Genomic DNA, 17,755 nt, shown 5'->3' with positions numbered 1-17,755 from the left:
ATTGTAATTTTTTGAAAAGAACAGTCACACAAAGCAAAACAAGTGTTAATGAAGTTTTGAAGGAGAAAAATGTATTTCCCACAGCATTTTCTATTTCTAGAATGCTATATATAAGTCTGTCACAGTTGGATCTCATTTTCTTCCTGGAGATTCCATCAGTTGGAAAAAATATAGAAGCCAATAATTCAGAAATAATTCATATCTACACAATTGTGGATTCTTTGGGACGTTTTCTACTTATGAGGAATGAAATATCAGGAACACAGATATTATTAAGTGGTTCTTCAGGCAGTCAGATTTTGAGGGGCAATATAGAAAAAGATAATAAATTCATAATGAAAATCTGGACAACAACACCAAGCCTTGTATGGCTTCTGAAGCTGAAAATTTATTTTTTTCCCCTCCTGACCAGGAGGAAGAATCAGTGACAAAATCTTTCCAGTTCACAGGTGCAGAATCAGAGCGAGAGAGAAAAGATGTGTGTGGAGAAAAGGTCTTAATTTGCTACTGGATGTGTCTGGAAAAGGGGAATGGTTGTTTTTTGTGAGCTGGATGAGGAATTGGGCCAAAATCAAAATGTTTCCCTGAGAGCTTTGGAGGGTGCAGTCCAGCCATGAAATAAACTCACCTGGCAGTACTGACCAGGCAGATAAAAACAGAGACAGATAAAATAAATTTTGCCTGTAATCTATAACAATTACAGGTTCTCTTAAGATTTACAAACCCTAATAAAGAATGAAAGTTAGAATAAGTAAATGTATATTCCAAATGGGATGTAAGGATTATAGATTACAGATAATAAACATGGATCTCTGTGCACAATATGAGCATCTGAGATGGCTTTTTGGGTTATTTGGGATTTTTCTTTTTTCAAAACAGCTGAGTGCAGATGGCTGGCTGGGAGAAACTGCAATTATCTTGCCTTCCCATTTTCCTATGTACAGCAGAAAGTGGGGGAGAAAATGGGGGAAAAGAGAAAGAAATATGCCAGATGTGTTTCTAGCATGTTAATGTGAAGGAAACTGCAACAAATGTTGACATTTTGGCATTGAGAACATTGCTTTGCCTAGGGTCTAAGTGGTGGAATGTCAACATTCTTCACTTTCTCTCAGTAAAATATTTGCTTTAAAATGTAAATGAAGACCAGAGAGCTTTTTCTTCATTTTAGCTTGTCAAAACATGTGGATTTGTGTTTACATTGTTCGGCATCACAGGGTTATCCTTAAAAAAAATCTGCTTTTATTTTATGATTTCTAATGGGACCTCTCAAACATAAGGTGCTTTTCTGAGTAATGCAATACTGTCTGACCACGGGATTAATCTTAAATATAAAGTAAAAAATGAGCAGCTGAATCTACAGGAGGCTAATGTGAGAGCAGGTGAAATATGGAATGATACAGAGCAAATGCTACCTCCCTGTGAGGCTGAAAAAAACCACTCAAAACCAGGTAATGCTCATACAGGACTCACTTCATCAACTGATGATTAATTTTAATGTTGAAAGGAATCAATTTTAAAATAAATTTTAAAATTAAAAATTAAAAAAAAATTAAATTTTAAATAATTTTTTCTGCTATGGCAGGAGGCAAATCTAGCACTTTTTTCTCTTTTGTTTTCAAATTCTGTATTTTCAAGAAAGCATGAAGCAGAAAAAGACTAAATTTGTGTAATGATAATTCTATTTCAGTGATTACAAGAACTGTCAGTTGGGGTCCCATACACCTGATGTGTGTTTACACTGCAGGGAGCAAGACTGAAAATTACTAACAGACAGCAATAGTAAGAAAAGCAGACAAAAATAATTTAGGAAAGCCAAAATTTTCTCTGTGGTTTTCAGCTTCACTCCAAGCTTTATCTGCCTCCAAAATTAACTAAGTGTTAAGCTACCAGTGTATTTGTACTTATTCTTTCTCCATCTCTGCATTCATTAGAGCTCAACTAAGCCAAATATTTCTCTTTCATGGCTAGACCTTGTTGGAAAATTAGGTTAAACAGCCTTGTAATGGTGACTGTATAAAGTAGTTACTGATTTTTTTGTTAAAACTTAGACCCTTTAAACTAATCATTAGTCAAACAAAAACAGTAAACCCAATGCTGCAATCCCTCTTTGAAATAAAGTTTATTAGCAAGAAAGACTGGGGTTTTTTCCCATCCCCAAGATATTCCTCACAGCATTTTAATGTGCTTAATGCACATGTGTATACATTCTTGTATAAAAATTAGGAATATGCTGCTGGGGTCTGTTAGTCCATCTGTTTACTTTACACGTGTGTATTTATATCAGGAATATTTCAGTTCGTTTTCACATCAGTGAAAAATCAACGCCCCAGTGCGTTTTTATAGAAGTTGATCTTCTATTATTGTTACAGTCAGAGAAGGGGCTGCAAAAATGGCTTTGTTTATGAGCATGGCAGTTCCTGTGTGGCTCTGAGTCAGTGGGAAGTTACAGTAATGGCTCTGCAGTTAAGGATTATATTTTACAGTCTTTGCCCTAGGGACACCAGCACCTGTTTTTTCCAGTTTCTAAAATTCTGTATCTTGAAAGAATCCCATAAACCCATGTCTCAGTTTATTAGGAGGACTCTAATCATCAATTAAAGACACTTTAGACTTTGGGCATCTTGATTCAAGGACAGTGAGACTCCCTGCATCTGCCCTAAGGCTGTGAAGTCTGGGAGATTATTTTTCTTGCTGTGGAGTGGTCAACAAGGCAGGTGTGAGAGACACTTGTCCCACTTGCAGGCCTTGATTTGAGGCAAAGAAATTGGTAAAGAATACAAATTAAATCAGACAAAGCTCATCTGGAACATCTGCTGTAGATGGGGGTCACATTTCTGCAATTCTTTTGTTGTGGGTTTTGTGCTGTCTTTGTTACTGCTCACTTTGGACTCCCTGGGAACAAGAGAAATTGGAGGTGTTTTCGTTTTTTTTTCTTGCTTAATTCTTTTTTTTCATGTTGGTTTCCTTCTTTTAGAAACTACCCTTAGGTAACTGTTGGACACAGTAAGCAAAAACTTTAAACACACCTTGAACATGTGCGTGCAACAGGAGCTGCAGAGTTCTGAAAGTGATCACAAAGCAAAAGTGACATTTTTTCAATGCACAGATATAGAATGTATCGATACAAAGATCTGTGTGCAGCTCTTTTGCTTCAAAATACCACATCAGAAATTACAAGTGGGCATCTTTTAGGAGTTGTTAAACACCCTGCATTTTTTTTGGGCTCACTTACTGAAGGATATATAGGGTCAGCAATCTGAGTATGAGGTGAATATCTCCTCTGGAGATCACAGTGAATTAATTAATTGTCTCTGCACCTCGTTGTGCCCTTTGTAGCTGTTCCTCACAGTCTATTTGTTTCTTGACATGATGCTTGAGGTGAGTTTCCTCTGATTTCTCTGAATATCCTTTCTGTAGAGCACAGATACAAACAGGTTGAAACAGATGCTGAGAAAAATCAACAATGGCAAAATGAAAAGTGCGTGGTATTAGAGCACTTATAACCACAGAAACTGCAGAATCAAAGGGGTGGGGGGAGAAATGCAGTGGGGAGAACTTCTCTTTTGATAAAGGAAAATCTAATGACAAAATTTAACCCCTCACCCCTAGCCATCACACCAGACCTTATCAGAGCACAGTCTCTCCCCCTCTCTGCATCACCATGTTCCTTTCTCCTTGGGGCAGGATTTGTACTTCAGTATTTTAATTTCCCTCAAAAATGTCATCAGAAGCCAGAATACTCAATATGAAATCTCCCTAGATTTTATTATTCAGTACTTTAATGAAAATCCTTGTAGAGATGGATGCTCCCAAATGCTTTGGAAAGTGACAGAAAGATTTCTTGGGTAATCTTAGTGTAAGATGCTTATTAATCTCTCAGCAGTTGTGATACCTCTTCCCAAAGCCTGGCCACTTTGTTCCATTCATGAAGCAAATCATCTATTTCTCCTAGCTCAGAGAGTTTCACTATATTCAAAAAATTAGCATCTCTTTATAACCCAAGTGCCCAGTGTTGATTTAGTTAATAAACAACACTTTCATCTCAGCAAGTCAAAATCCCTCCTTTTGGTGACTCCCCCAACATGTTCCCCTATGAAATCTCTGTTTCACAAAGCCCTTTACAAACCAGAACAGCAGATTTGGGGTAAACCTCCCCTACACCTTCCACTTAAACCTGCTCCCTGAAATAGTTACTCCAGGGCTCTTCTACCTGTTTATTTTCCTTTCCCAAGGGCTCCTTCCTTCAGAAAAGGTGATAAATTATCGGTAATGAAAGACTTTAAGGGTAGCTTTTCCCTTTAGATGAAGGGAAGAAAGGGAGAAACAACAGTGAGAGGAAAAAAAACAAGCACAGGACTACAGCTTTTCCAAATTAAACTCTTATCTCTCTTATCTCTACAGATTTTACAGCCCTAAAGATGGAAGGTTTGTAAATGAGTTGAATTTCTATGCAATTACAGAAAACTATGCCACTTCAGGCATAAGTACACATAGAAAGTGGACTTGTAAAATTCCCCCAGAACCCAGTAAAAATCCTCCAGGATATTATCTTTTTTCAAGGTGATGTGGTTAAGTTACTATTTTTAGTAAGCTCAAGGGAAAATGTATTCATGACATGTAAAACTGATTATAGCATGCTCTGGGAGCTAGAGAGAACATTCTGAGGGCCCCACAAAAAAAAATAGCAAAAATGAAATACTGCCCTCTTCTGATTAAATTTGATCTGAGAAGTAGCTGCACTTGCAATGGAAGAAGAGGTCTGAGGAAAAGACTAAAATGAGTTTAAAAGAGGGGGTGGCAGGTGGATGAACCCTCTCTGCAGGCAATGCAGTGGGGAACCTCCACAATTTCTGTGTGGAAAATAATGTCCCACATCAAAGCAGAGATATAGGGAGCCTGAATAAAAGCAACTTGCACTGCAACCTGTGTGTTTTGGGGTACTTCTGTGATGTGATGTGCAATGCAAGCAGCAGATGAATTAGTTAAAGCACACCTGGCATGGTTTCCCCCTAGTTTAGGCATGGAACTTCTTGCTTGCCCAGTTTTGTGCCCATGAAGCCTTTTAAGTGTCCAAAACCGATCCAAGCCCCAGAAAATCAAGTGCACTGGAGACATGTCAAACACAAATACCCATTTGATATTCAAACTGCTGTGTGAGTGTGCTGCAAACATCAAATGCCTTTGCTTGATGATGCCCTCTCCTAAGTATTTTTTCCACTGGTAACTATCACTGATAATTTGTGGCATTTTCAACTATTTTTATTAATAATATTTCTCTAACTGCAAAATATGAGTGGGACACCGGTCTTAAAGCATTTTGCAGACATACAAGCATAAGAAAATTCAAAAATCAGATCAGAGAGATATGTGCATGTTGAGCCACTTCTCCAGTCATTTTGACTGTTTTGGTGGTAACTTCCTCACAGATTATTTCACACCACGCTGACACGCAGTGTTGTTCCAGCTGTAAATCACCACATGCTCTGAAAATCCATGGAATGTGGATGTGCTTGAGCCCAGGTTCCACTTGGCCTTTCTCACCTGAGAAAGGCGAGAAATCTCTCTTAGAGATTTCTATGAACTCACCTTCAGCAGTGATCCCTGCGGCAGTCTGAATTTGTCTTTCTGCATGATGTGAATCAGGACATTTCCAGCAGAACTTTAATGCATTTTTGTTCATCCCCAGGCTGTGCAGGACGTGGTGGAGACACTTCTGACACGTTCACCGTTGTTACTCTGTGAATCAGACTTGTCTTACTCAAGGTGTGGCTCCAGTACTCGCAGAATAGTTGGCTGCTTTACTCTCTCATGTCTGGATTATTTTATTATTTTTTTTTTTTTTAAAGGTATTTTAAATACAAAAAAATATTTAAATGGCTTGTGCATACCTAAGTTTCTGTTCTAAAAGAAATACAAAAAGCACTTAGAAGACAAGCTTTCAAACAGTTCATCCACATAAAAAACTTTGCTCTTCACTAATTTACCTTGCACAGTGCTTCCACTTACATGATTTTAGGGTGAGTAAAATGATCTTTCTGCCCATTGCTCAACCTTTACTTTTTGAGTGTTAAGAGCTAAAGTAAAAATATTTATAACAGGCTATTTGTAACATGGGAAAATAATTACAGAACTAAAAATGGAAAATAGTGGCATTGCTGTAAGAACCACTGGGCTGATTAGAGCTGATACTGCCGCAAGCGTTTATCTTCTTGCAACTCTCTGTCAGTGGAGAAAACATATTAAAACATAAAAAGATAATTAAGCTAATCACAAAAACAAATGATTGCAGGCTTTGTTGCTATAAACAATGGCAGGACTGGCAATAGGTGCAGCCACAACTTGCAGACTATGCCAGAAATAGAAAGCATCATGAATTGTGTAGAATCAGCTATTCCAAATGAAGTAAGGCATCATTCTGTACTTGTACAAATCTTTATACTTTTGTGTAACTCGGAGGAAACGAGGGAAATGGTCAACCATGTAAGTAACAAACTGTCCATCTGCTCAGTCTGAAGCATTTTCAGTATTTGCTCACATTTAAGTTGTGATGGTGCGGAGACCAGTGAGTCTTTCCAGCAAGTATTCTGGCTGAGCGATAGATTCTGATGAATTTACATTAGACTACACGTCAGAGACTTGCAAGATTTCTTCTAGCACATTTCCAACAAGGTATGACTCCACCTTGATGAAACAGATGACTTCCCATCTATCTCGGCCACACTCGTATTAAGGAGTTCTTGTTTTCCGATAGAACCGCTCATATTTTTGCAATTTTAACTGTAGAAAAACCAGTTTTTCTACAATAGGCACAAACCAAAGAATTACTGCTGGACCTGAAATGTTTTACCATTTTATGAGCTTTTACATTTTTTGTGGAAGGCGTGTGTTTTACACCAAGAGCTGCTGGTCCTTTGTCACCCCTGTGAGAAACACACTTGGACTAGAAATGAGGATTTTAAATGCTGTTTATAAGAGTTTAGACTATCAAAAGAAAATAGCACAGATAACCCCACACCTCTCTAGGTGCTCTGAGTCCTAAGGGTGTAGCATTGAACACAAACACAGCACTCCATGCAGACCTGGTCCAAAGCATAGAATCTCCCTCTTCTATTATTTTCTTACAAGGAAACAACCCTTTTCATCATTTCTACAGTCAATATGAACATCATGAATGTTCATGATGGTCCTGAAAAAGTACTGGCTGTGTGTCCTTAGTGCTAAATCATCTCAAAAAGTTCTGATTTGTTTGTTTGTAGGAGCTGGTGAAACAGAAGATAAAGCAACAACTGACCAAGCAGCAAAGGTCTGCTCTGAGGCAATGACTGCAAAAGGGGGAGGGAAATATTTACACCAAACAACTTGGAGAAAATATGCACATTATTTCAAGCTTGGATGCAGACAGTTTCTGGGAATAATTTATTAAAGCTCCAGTGGAACATGAGACATGTAAAGAACTGAAAGGATTGTGCTAATTCACTTTTTATATAAAGGAGCAATCCCTTCTATGCAAACCAAGTGTTTTTCTGGAAACCGATAAACCTCATTCTCGTTCCTGTGAATTTGGCTGGGAGATTGTATTTTGTGTTTCTATTCAGAACCACTGCCTCTAAATTACATTGTATCAGTGGTACCGAAGATTAGGACAGTAACTTTCCACAGTATTGAGCTGTAAATGAATCCCAGTTTGTTTGTTTCGCAGAGGATTGCTCTGAAGAGGCAAAGAAGGAAGAAAATTCAGAACCCATTTTTGCAATGATGCTGAATTTAAAAGCAAGATCAGCCAATACGATGTACTTGCAAAACGCACTGGCACTCTCAGGCATAAAGTTTTGAGCCTTTAATACATACTATTATAACCCAGATCCTTTAATACTTGTTTTACCAATGCCTCTATAAAGGTAACATTCTTGGTTAGGTGGCTCTCCAGCTGCTGGAAGAATCATACCCTGGGTTGCAGTGGAGCACGTGGGGAAAGGAATAAAGTGTTTTGTTTTGGCAAAAAAATAATGACAAGAAATAGAAAACCTTGTGTCTGCATAATGAAAGCAATTCTAATTAATTTTTCTGTTTAATTGTTAAGGGAAAACCAAAACAAATGCCCAAATAAGTAAAACCTCAAATAAAAACAAATTAGAAATAACTGAATATTTACCAAGAAAAAATAATAAAGCCTTTGTCACTGTGGTGTGGCTCAGTTACCAGAAATTCCTTTTCCACCCCTAAAGATTTTTGTCACATTCTAATTCTGTAGCCCTTCCCACCTGCTCTGACTTCTGCCGGAAGAGCCCAGCAGCAGTTTTAATCACCAGATCTATTTTGGAACAGCACTGAGGAGGAGAAGCAGGAGGAAAACCAGCACTGGAGTGTAACATTTGTATCTGCAGGCAGTTTTTGCAGGCGTCTGCAGCCCGAGAGGGGCTCAGAGCCAAGGGATCCATGATAAAGGAGAGATTCCCATTACATTCCATTTGTCTGCCTCTCTACAACCCCTTCTGATCTTACTGACAGCAAATAAACAGCTTTGAAAAATTGAGCATAATACCCTTACATTAAAACTCTCAATACAATTGTTTCTATCTGCATAACTTGATTAAATACAACTTTTCTTCACTCACAAAAATATTTTGATTCAGTTTTACTAGGAAAAGGTTGTCTCTGGACACTTGCTGTTTATCAGTAAGTTGCTCTCACAACTACAACTGACAGAAAATCCACTTTCATATTCATCTTCCCCTGCTAATAATGAAGACTATTTATGTATTTTAGGAAAATTAACATCTTGACTTGCACTGTAAGGAACATGTAGATTTTTTTCAGTGACACACTTCTCCAAACCAACCCATGACCATGCACAGAAACACCTCCAATGAGCTTAATTTATCTAATAAACTAAGGGTCTTTAACAGGTCAGAGCAAGTAATTACCCAAGAATAAACCAAGATGTAAGATTTTAATTTAGAAAACAGTGACAACAACAGTAAACTGGGAAACCTTTTATTCAGGCAACAAGGTAAAAGTAAAATGTATTAACCAAGCATATTTTTGCAGCAAAAGTCCAACAGCCAGTGAGAAAAGTAGTAGAATTAAGTAAAGTTGTAGCAAATACCAGTCTTATCCAAACTTGTTTCCAATTTGTGTCAATAACTGCCAAACTAGCAACTACAAAACCCTCAGTAATCTGCCAATACCCAGTGCAAAGCAGTTCTAGTTAATAAAAGTAATTCCCCAACACTCAAAGTGCATGTTAGGTATCATGCATCTCTCTCACCTACCTGGCAGGCTTGCACAGAAGCACCAGTACCAGCCTACATCAAAAACAGAACAATTTCAGTATTAACTCCTTGCAGGCAAAAGCCACAGACTGTGGAACAATCACAGTGAATTCTGACAGGGCTGAAGTGCTGCACCGTGAGTTACATGTTAACTTCCTTCCTTTTCACCTCTCTTACCACAACAGCTGCCGCAGGCATTTAGTGGGGACTGGCCTGTAAGAGTTTAGGAAAGGAAGACCTTGTTTTCCAGGTTATCCAGAGATGTCTACATCTTCCCATTTCTAGTGTGTCTGAGGCCCTGGGAGGCCTTCACATTGAATATTTTAGAATGAACAGTGCAGCACTCTTAAAACTGCATTAGACCTCTCATGAGCACGGATACAGAAATGGTGGAGACTTGACACTGGGCACATTCGTGGTTTACTGATCTTTGTGCCAGAATAAGGTTGATAAACTATTGTTGATAAACACATTGGTATCAGAAACCACAAGCAGTAGTATCCCCTTGGAATAAAATTACCTAACAGGCATTCCTGTGGAGAAGCAGACGGTTACAGCCTGTAAACCATCCCAGGAGGAGTCTTCCCTGACCTCCTTCCCATTTTATGTTGTATTTTTATTGTTTTCTTTGAGGGTGTGGAAAACACAAAGTTCCAGCTGATGTAGTTTCATGATGAGGTGGATTTTGAGTGACTTCAGTCATGCACGTGAAGCATGTACAGGTTTTATTAGAGAATACACCTCCACAAGGTGTGTACATGAAAAGTGTCTTAACCAGAAAGTTCTCTAATGGCATGCTGGACAAAAGCATAATCCAAAAAAGGAAGAGAACTAGTTCTGCTGGAAGAAAAATTGCTGTGGGTAAGTGCCCACTGACCAGAAAGCACCAAACAGCCTACAAGCATTCCAGGAGGCACCAACAGTCTGCATCCAATGGAATCAATCAGCAAAATCCTGGAGAGGTCTTTAAAAGCCTCTGGACCCAATCCTGAGTAATCTGCTTAGGCAGGGAGGTTGGACTAGATGACATTCTGTGATTCCCACCCCCCCACAATCTCACCCACTCTGATTCTGTGAAAGTTAATAGCAAGTCCAAATCCCTTCTCAAAGTTCCTGTTACATAATTTTCCTGTTGACTTTCAAGCTCTGCTGTTGACATTGCTCTCATGCACACACAGCTGAACATGAAGAGCTGAAACAGGGAGGAAGACACAGCAAAATGCAGCGAGCAGCTTCTTTTAGGCATCTCCTCGATGCTTTATTTGTACTACCCTGCACAGTCTCACGTGCTTTCTGGACACTGAGACCTTTATTCACTGTGCAAATAAACTCCTTCCTTAGTTTTCTCCCCTCACAGAGTTATCCCCAGCTATCCTAAAAAGGGATGACTATTTTACACTTGGCATTCAGCAGGTGTCACTGGTTCTAGGTCTTTAACACGATCAGGGGTCTCACAGGTTGTTTTTAACATCACTACTCCTGCAGCTGCACCACCAAGTATGGGGCTCTCCAAACAACACGGGAAGTATTTGGCTTAAGCAGCAACTTATTTTACAAGGTTTCTCATAATGTTCATAGAAGACCCTCCGTACCCTGAACCAAAATGGTTCCAGTGGTTCATGTAGTGGAACAGCTGATAAAGCTTCAGGCGTTTCTCAAACCCTGTGGCTTTGGGGATTTTACTGTGGTAAGCAGAATAAAAAGAACTGCTGAAGCCACCAAACATCCCAGCTATTGCACGATCATATTCTGAATGGCCGTAGAAAGAAGCCGGATCGAAGATAATCGGACCAGAATCATCCTCAGCTACATTTCCTCCCCAGAGATCCCCATGCAGGAGAGCAGGAACAACTTCCACACCAGAGAACAAACTGGGTATCTTCAGCTGCAGGGGGGAAAAGCAAGACATGTAAATTACTACAACCATTCACCTTAAAATGTAGAGGTTTATCTGCATACTTGCAGTGTCTTGAAACCCATCATTTGAAACACCATAGGACCTGGTCAACAGAGATGCTGAGTACATCCAGAGGACGCTTATTTTTCATAAAAGGCAGCAGCAGAACAGTAATCTACATCTTTTCTAGCAGGAAAATACAATCCTTGAAACTCAGATATTGACCAGGGTTAGTAATAGCAACCACCAACCCTTCATCATTAGAAAGCTCATCAAATTTCCAAAAAGCAGGACCAAGGAGCCAACCAATAGTGCAGTCACTTAAACAGGTGCAAACAGTGAACAAATAGACAATGTGCAGGACAGAACTACTTGTGTACATTTCTCCTCATGAACATCTTACAGGGAATGAGAATAGGAGCTCCATCCAGTATTTCCCAAATAGTAAGGCAGGGCAGTATCTGGCAGTTTGGAATTCACTCTGGAATGTTAGCACAGGGTGATGTGGCAAATGCCATTTTACCTTAGAATAAAGGGCATTTTAGTCCTTAAAAACTGAAGTCTCTTATCAACTGTACCTGGTGCAAACCAACAAACTGGAACTTTGGTCTAAGAAAATAAAATTGAAGTATACCCAGCTCTGCCTATAATGAGAACTGAGGGAATTGCTCCTACCTGAAGCTGTGCCCAAAGTTCTCTTGCTTCTCTGTCACCTGATTTCTTTTCGACCATGTCCATCTGGGGTTGGATCCTCTGTCTGGCAAAGAAGGTCACCCAGTCACTCTGCCAGTCATTCACCTGGAGGAACAGTACTGCAGATGTCAGTTCTACAGCACACAAAAGGCAGATTTTCTTCTTTTTCAAATAAGCCTTTTAAGGATCACACAGCTTTTGTGCTGGTACCATCCAGGACAATAAACACTATCATTTAATCTAATGTTATCTTAAAACATTAAAGTAGGGTAATAATTTTCTCTCAGAGATTAAAGTCTAAGAAATGGAAGAGTTATCAGTGTCCAAAGCAGTTATAAGTGCTGCCCAAAGCACTACCTTCCTTAGCAGGCTGAACCCTGTTTTGTTTACTTTCACGGCTCCACAAAAGTTCATTTATTTCCATTATGGTAATTTTTGACCCTCTGTGTCACTGAAGGGAAAACAAGATAAATTTGAAATCCTATCAGTTTGATGAAGTACAACCTACCTGTGGAAGATAACCGCAGCAAGTAACTGTATGAAAGCCAAACTGATCCACAAACTGGACTTCCGTTTGCCCTGGACCTTTACCTTTCAAACCAAAGACAAAAATGCGACAACAGTGACAAAATACTGAGCATCCGTGACACAACTGAACCTTTAAAACTAAAAAAGAGTGCAATACTGCTTCTACTGAGAATAAAAAAATTTAATGTTCTTTTTATGGTTAAAATGTGGTGGTTTTTTAAATTTAAATTTCAATGTAAAGCAGACTTATTCTACTCTTCAAAATTGTATTTTAAAGTTCTTTATCCCCTCTGATACCATGTCCTTGTAGAAACTGTGGTTTGGGCTCCAAAAAAGGGTCCAATACTGAGTAAGTGTTTTGCTTACACAGACCCAAACAATGCAAACAAAATCAAAAATAAACCCTCCCCAGGTTTGTTTTATCCAAACCTATTCTCATTCTGTTTTCAAGGGAAGATGAACTTGTCCTGAAGTAGCAAAAGGCATTTTAACTGCTTTGTAGATTATCATCAACTGGGTTAAATCTGCAAACAGCTGTGCACTGTACCAACTGTGTTCCCTTCTTTCTTCAGCTTCTCTCCCAGTTTCTGGTTATGAAGGTGAAGATCAGCCAGCTGAGTTCCAAGCAGTGCTGAATGTCTAAGAAACCAAAAAGCAATCTGAGTACCACTGACACATGAACAGAATCAGGTCTTGATATTCCAGGAGTTACTTGAACAGATTTATCGAGTAAGTAAAAGCAGTTCTACACCTCTAACAAAATAATTTTTCAGTGTATCCCAGTTATAAACACCTTGTCTTCCTATCAAGACTGCACATTAACACAAAATGTACTTACTTGGCTGTTTCTGACACCGCTACTGAAAGTGAGCAGTAAGCATGAATTTACTAATAATGAGAAACTATCAATTCTAATTTCTGTGTGATATCCTCTGCAAGGACTCTCAGTAAGATATGTGTAAGAAAGCATGCACAACATGTTATGCCTTTTTTGGTTTTTTAACTCTGGTAAACTGTATTTGGCAAATAGAACCAAATAAGGCTGATGCTTTTCTTTCTACTGCTGCTTCCCACTGCTTTTCTCTAATATGCCTAGATGATGAGACAGTCACAGGGACCTAGTTTATTATCTAATAAAGCCTCATCCTCTACAAGGTTCAGAAGAGCACTGAAGTAATTACAAAAAGATTTTACAACCAGTCACTTCCCATGTCAACAAAATTATGTTCCTTCTACTGCCTTTGACCTTTCTAAATTTTCCCTGTTCTCAAGGCAGTCATTCAAGGCAAAGTTTTTCTTCAATTTGTTCCAGTTAGCACAGGAAATCTGCATGCCAAAGGTACCATTTTTGAGCCCAAAACAGCAACTTCTCTGCCCTTTCTCTTGGGACTCATTGAGGGCTTCTCATGAGTTAGAAACTCTGCCAACAAGCAGGATGAGGGACAAGACTTTAAACTGGCTGCAGAAGTTCTAAGGGAGAGAGATGAGAAATCGGTCACAATCACCTCCCTAATGGAAGCAGACAGATGAATTCATCATATTAAGTGCTCGTCACAGAGAAGGGTCAAAAGTTTGAAACTATCAAAATGAAGGTAAGAGCTGAAAATACTGAAATCAAGATTTATTGATTTGGGGAAGTGCCTCTGCAGAATCATGCCAAGCAAGAAAATACTGGTTCTTATATGGAGGGCAAGTACACAAAACATGGGATCAGGTTGGTCATTTTCCTTTCTGTGAAAAGAAACCTTGCTGTAAAGATCACTAATTACCTAAGCTAAAAAAAGCCCAAACTAACCAAAACCCAGGCTCACTTTGGATGTATGATCAATTTGCAGGTGAGGTATTATTAAATACTTGATACAGCTCTACACTGTGTGATTTCCCATATTTGTCTTGGCTTGCTTTAGAAAGAAATTAAACAAGGTTCCCCTGTGAAAACAAGTGATTGGACTATCGTAACAGACAAAATTTCTTGTTAAAGGAGGCAAAGATAACACTGTTTTACCTGTTTAAGCCTCCCATTTCCAAATGTTCCATCACAAATGCAGTACTGCCCCCGGGCAGGTCTATAACTTTGATGGGTTTAGGCACTTTTATCGTCTGTGTTTTCAGGATGGCTTCCAGGCTTGCCATTTCTCCCTCAAACATCCTTCTGGCCTGCCAGATATTAAGGGAAAGCGTTAGTGTCTACAAGCCATCAGTCAGAGGTAAACAAAGCACTTCCACAAAGTCAACTGGTTTCATAAAACTTACACTGAAAGGCTGGAGGAAATGTTTATTCACACACAAGGTACAGGCAGAATCACACTGTCAGACTTGACAGTAGTTTTACAATTACAGAAATTTCACTTCATAAAACAAGTGAGTGAAAATTACTTAGGCTCTAGGATTCTCTATAATTTAGAAAGTCTGTTTGCAACTGAAGGAGTGCAAACTGCTTACAGAGAGAGTATGAGCTCCTTCAGCTGTGCCCCATCAGACTGGTTTTCCAGAATGGTTTTCCATGTTGTTTTCTTTTACCTCATGGGCGAAGGGCGTGGGTGGAATCAACTGTTGGAGCCAAATGCCCCTTATCACACTTGCACAACCCAAGCCACTACAAACTGCATTTGCTTGGAAGACATTCTGAATTTGGGGCCTATTTCTGCACCTGTTACCCCCACCAAGAAAAATCTAGTCTCCTGAGCTTCTCCTCTGACATCAGTCACACTCATCACATGGAGAAATGCTTCTTTACAAGAGTCAGACAGGGGTTGTAGAAAGAGCCTGTGGGAAATTTAACATATCTGGTAAAAGCAAAAGCAGAGAAGCAGAATGAATAAAATAGAAAGAGAATGCTAGCCCTTCAGTAATGATCCACACTACGCAGTCATAGGACAGTCTGAGTAGACTTCAATTAAAAATTCCAAAGCTTAGGGGCAAACACAGAATGTTTGTGCTCAAAGGGACCTTAAGACATCCATAAATATCCATAAACACTACCTTGTCCCATCCCCTGCCATGGGCAGGGACACTGTCCTGGGGTGCTCCAAGCCCTATCCAGCCTGGCCTTGGACACTTTCAGGAATCCAGATGCAGCCACAGCTCCTCTGGGCACCTTGTGCCAGGGCCTCACCACTCTCAGAGTCAGGAATTTCCTCCTAATATCTAACCTAAACCTACTCTCTGTCAGTTTGAAGCCATCCCCCCTTTCCCTGTTACTCCAGGTCCTTATAAAAAGTCTTCATCTTTCCTGTGGGCTCCCTTCAGGCACTGCGAGGTGAAACTGTGTCTCTACAGAACCTTCTCTTCTGCAGGCTGAGCAAGCCCAGCTCTCCCAACCTCTCCTTGTGGTGCTCCATCCCTCCATCATCTCTGGCTGTCCTTCTGCCTCAAGAGTGAAGAACTGCTGCGTTACCGAGGCATGAGTTAGCTGTGTCCACAGGAAACCAGGAAGTTCTGTGTCTCTGTCTAAAGCATCACATTTGGCTAAAGCCAGCTGCTCAAACAGAGTAAGAACTGCTGATGCACAGCAGCTGCTGCTCACACAGCACAGCATTTACTTCAACAAAGTTTGCTTTGATCAGTGCTCAGGATCCACACACAGGCAAAAGCATACAAAATGAAACTGCTGAATAGAAAATCTATCCCGATCTTTTTTGTCCCCCCACAAACCTGATCTTGCAGCTAGTTGGATTGTATAGCTAAATACAGAATTAGTGAAGGGCTACACCATTTCAAGTTCTCTTCTATAAAGAAGGACAACCGTCCTGTGTCCTTCCATGTTACCACCGCCAATCAGCTCCCCAGCTTGATCAGAAATTGTTGAGAAATCTGGAATAAATATAGTGGCATGCATACTTTCAAACATATTTGCTTGCTATGAAGGGCAAACACAATTGGCTCCTGTTTGCCACTGAAGCTCTTTATGTGATAAACACAAGAACAAAGTATTGTTAAACACCTGATCTCTGTTTTTGCAAAGGATGCTGAAGAAATAAGTTGCATTATACTTATCTCTACCAAACCTAGGTATCTACCTTCCACAGTATGTTCCATATTTTGAAAGGATAAAGCAGAAAAGCTTGAAGAACTGTCACTTCCTTGAAGAAAAAATATCACTTCCTGTGAAAAAAGATCACTTACTCAGAAAAGCTCTTTGTTGTGTGCAGGGAATTAATTAGTTAAAACCATGGAAATCATACATCTCCTCAGCAGACAATTTTATACCTACTGGGTTGCCTTAGCCACTGTCACAGCACTTGCAGACACTGTTACAGCACTGCTACCCTCTGTAAATGACAACAGCATTTCATGGTACTGCATTTCCTGGACCAACAACACTGATACCACCACAGAATCAGTCAGGCTGGAAAAGACCTCCCAGACCATTGAGTCCAACCTTTGACCCACCTGCACCTTGTCACACACACCACAGCCCTGAGTGCCATGTCCAGGTGTTCCTTGGGCACCTCCAGGAATGGGGACACCACCATATACCTAAGGAGCCCCTTCCAATGCTTAACAACCTTCTCTAGGAAGAAATTCCTGCTGATGTCCTCCCTGAGCCTCCCCTGGCCCAGCCTGAGGCCGTTCCCTCTCCTCCTGTACCTGTTCCTGGCAGCAGAGCCCGACCCCCCGGCTGTCCCCTCCTGGCAGGGACTTGTGCAGAGCCAGAAGGGCCCCCTGAGCCTCCTTTTCTCCAGGCTGAGCCCCTTTCCCAGCTCCCTCAGCCCCTCCTGGGGCTCCAGCCCCTTCCCAGCTCCGTTCCCTTCTCTGGGCACGCTGCAGCCCCTCAGTTCCCTGTGCTGAGGGGCCCAGAGCAGGACACGGCACTCGAGGTGTGGCCTCGGCAGTGGCAGCACAGGGACGGGCACTGCCCTGCTCCTGCTGCCACACCAGGCCCGGAATGCTGCTTCCCATCGCGGCACCTGTCCCCCCCAGCACCCCCGATCCCTCCCCGCCACACCTCCGACCGAGAGTTGCTCTTCACGAACACCCGGCCGTGGTCCGTGTCGTAGCTCCGGCCCTGGCTGATGCAGCCGCCCCCCGTGTGCCCGGTGGGCCGCAGCACCGCCGTGCCGAGCGCTCCCTTCAGCGCTTCCTCCATGGCGGCGACTGCCGGGGCGGGGACGGGGCGGGACGGGGCGGGCAAGGGAGGGAAGGGACGGGCCGAGAAGAGGCGGCTGAGGCGGTTGAGGCGGCTGAGGCGGTTGAGGCGGCTGAGGCGGCTGAGGCACCCGGCCGGTGCTGTCAAAAGATTCTCTCGTTCCTTGTATGAAATTCTTCCGTACGTTCAGTTTTACTCTTCTCTTAATCACCGAACCAATTACAAAATCAGATAATATGTTGAGTTGGAAGGGATCCACGAGGACCATCAACTCGT

The 17,755-nt window shown here is 41.0% G+C and overlaps 1 protein-coding gene across 1 annotated transcript; it reads right to left on the bottom strand.

Annotated features, from left to right (window-relative positions):
- Window positions 1–8,978: 8,978 nt before the first annotated feature.
- On the bottom strand, window positions 8,979–17,495 carry LOC107198385 (ketosamine-3-kinase-like). Its single transcript, XM_015615375.2, has 6 exons — window positions 17,339–17,495; window positions 14,396–14,547; window positions 12,938–13,029; window positions 12,371–12,453; window positions 11,845–11,967; window positions 8,979–11,157 (listed from the first exon to the last, which is right to left on the bottom strand). The coding sequence occupies exons 1-6, from the start codon at window positions 17,477–17,479 to the stop codon at window positions 10,819–10,821; spliced, it is 930 nt and encodes a 309-aa protein (XP_015470861.1). The 5' UTR covers window positions 17,480–17,495; the 3' UTR covers window positions 8,979–10,818.
- Between the last annotated feature and the right edge of the window lie 260 nt (window positions 17,496–17,755).

Source organism: Parus major, chromosome Z, assembly GCF_001522545.3.
Source record: "Parus major isolate Abel chromosome Z, Parus_major1.1, whole genome shotgun sequence".
Taxonomy (NCBI): domain Eukaryota; kingdom Metazoa; phylum Chordata; class Aves; order Passeriformes; family Paridae; genus Parus; species Parus major.
This window is presented reverse-complemented; position numbering and strand designations above follow the sequence as displayed.

Excerpts from the sequence above, each read along its gene's own strand:
- LOC107198385 (XM_015615375.2), bottom strand. The coding sequence starts at position 17,479 with ATGGAGGAAGCGCTGAAGGGAGCGCTCGGCACGGCGGTGCTGCGGCCC. Across the intron at positions 13,030-14,395 it reads GAAATGGGAGGCTTAAACAG|ACATTCAGCACTGCTTGGAA; the intron begins GTAAAACAGTGT and ends TTGGTTTCTTAG. Across the intron at positions 12,454-12,937 it reads GAAAGAAGGGAACACAGTTG|GTAAAGGTCCAGGGCAAACG; the intron begins GTACAGTGCACA and ends TTGGTTTGAAAG.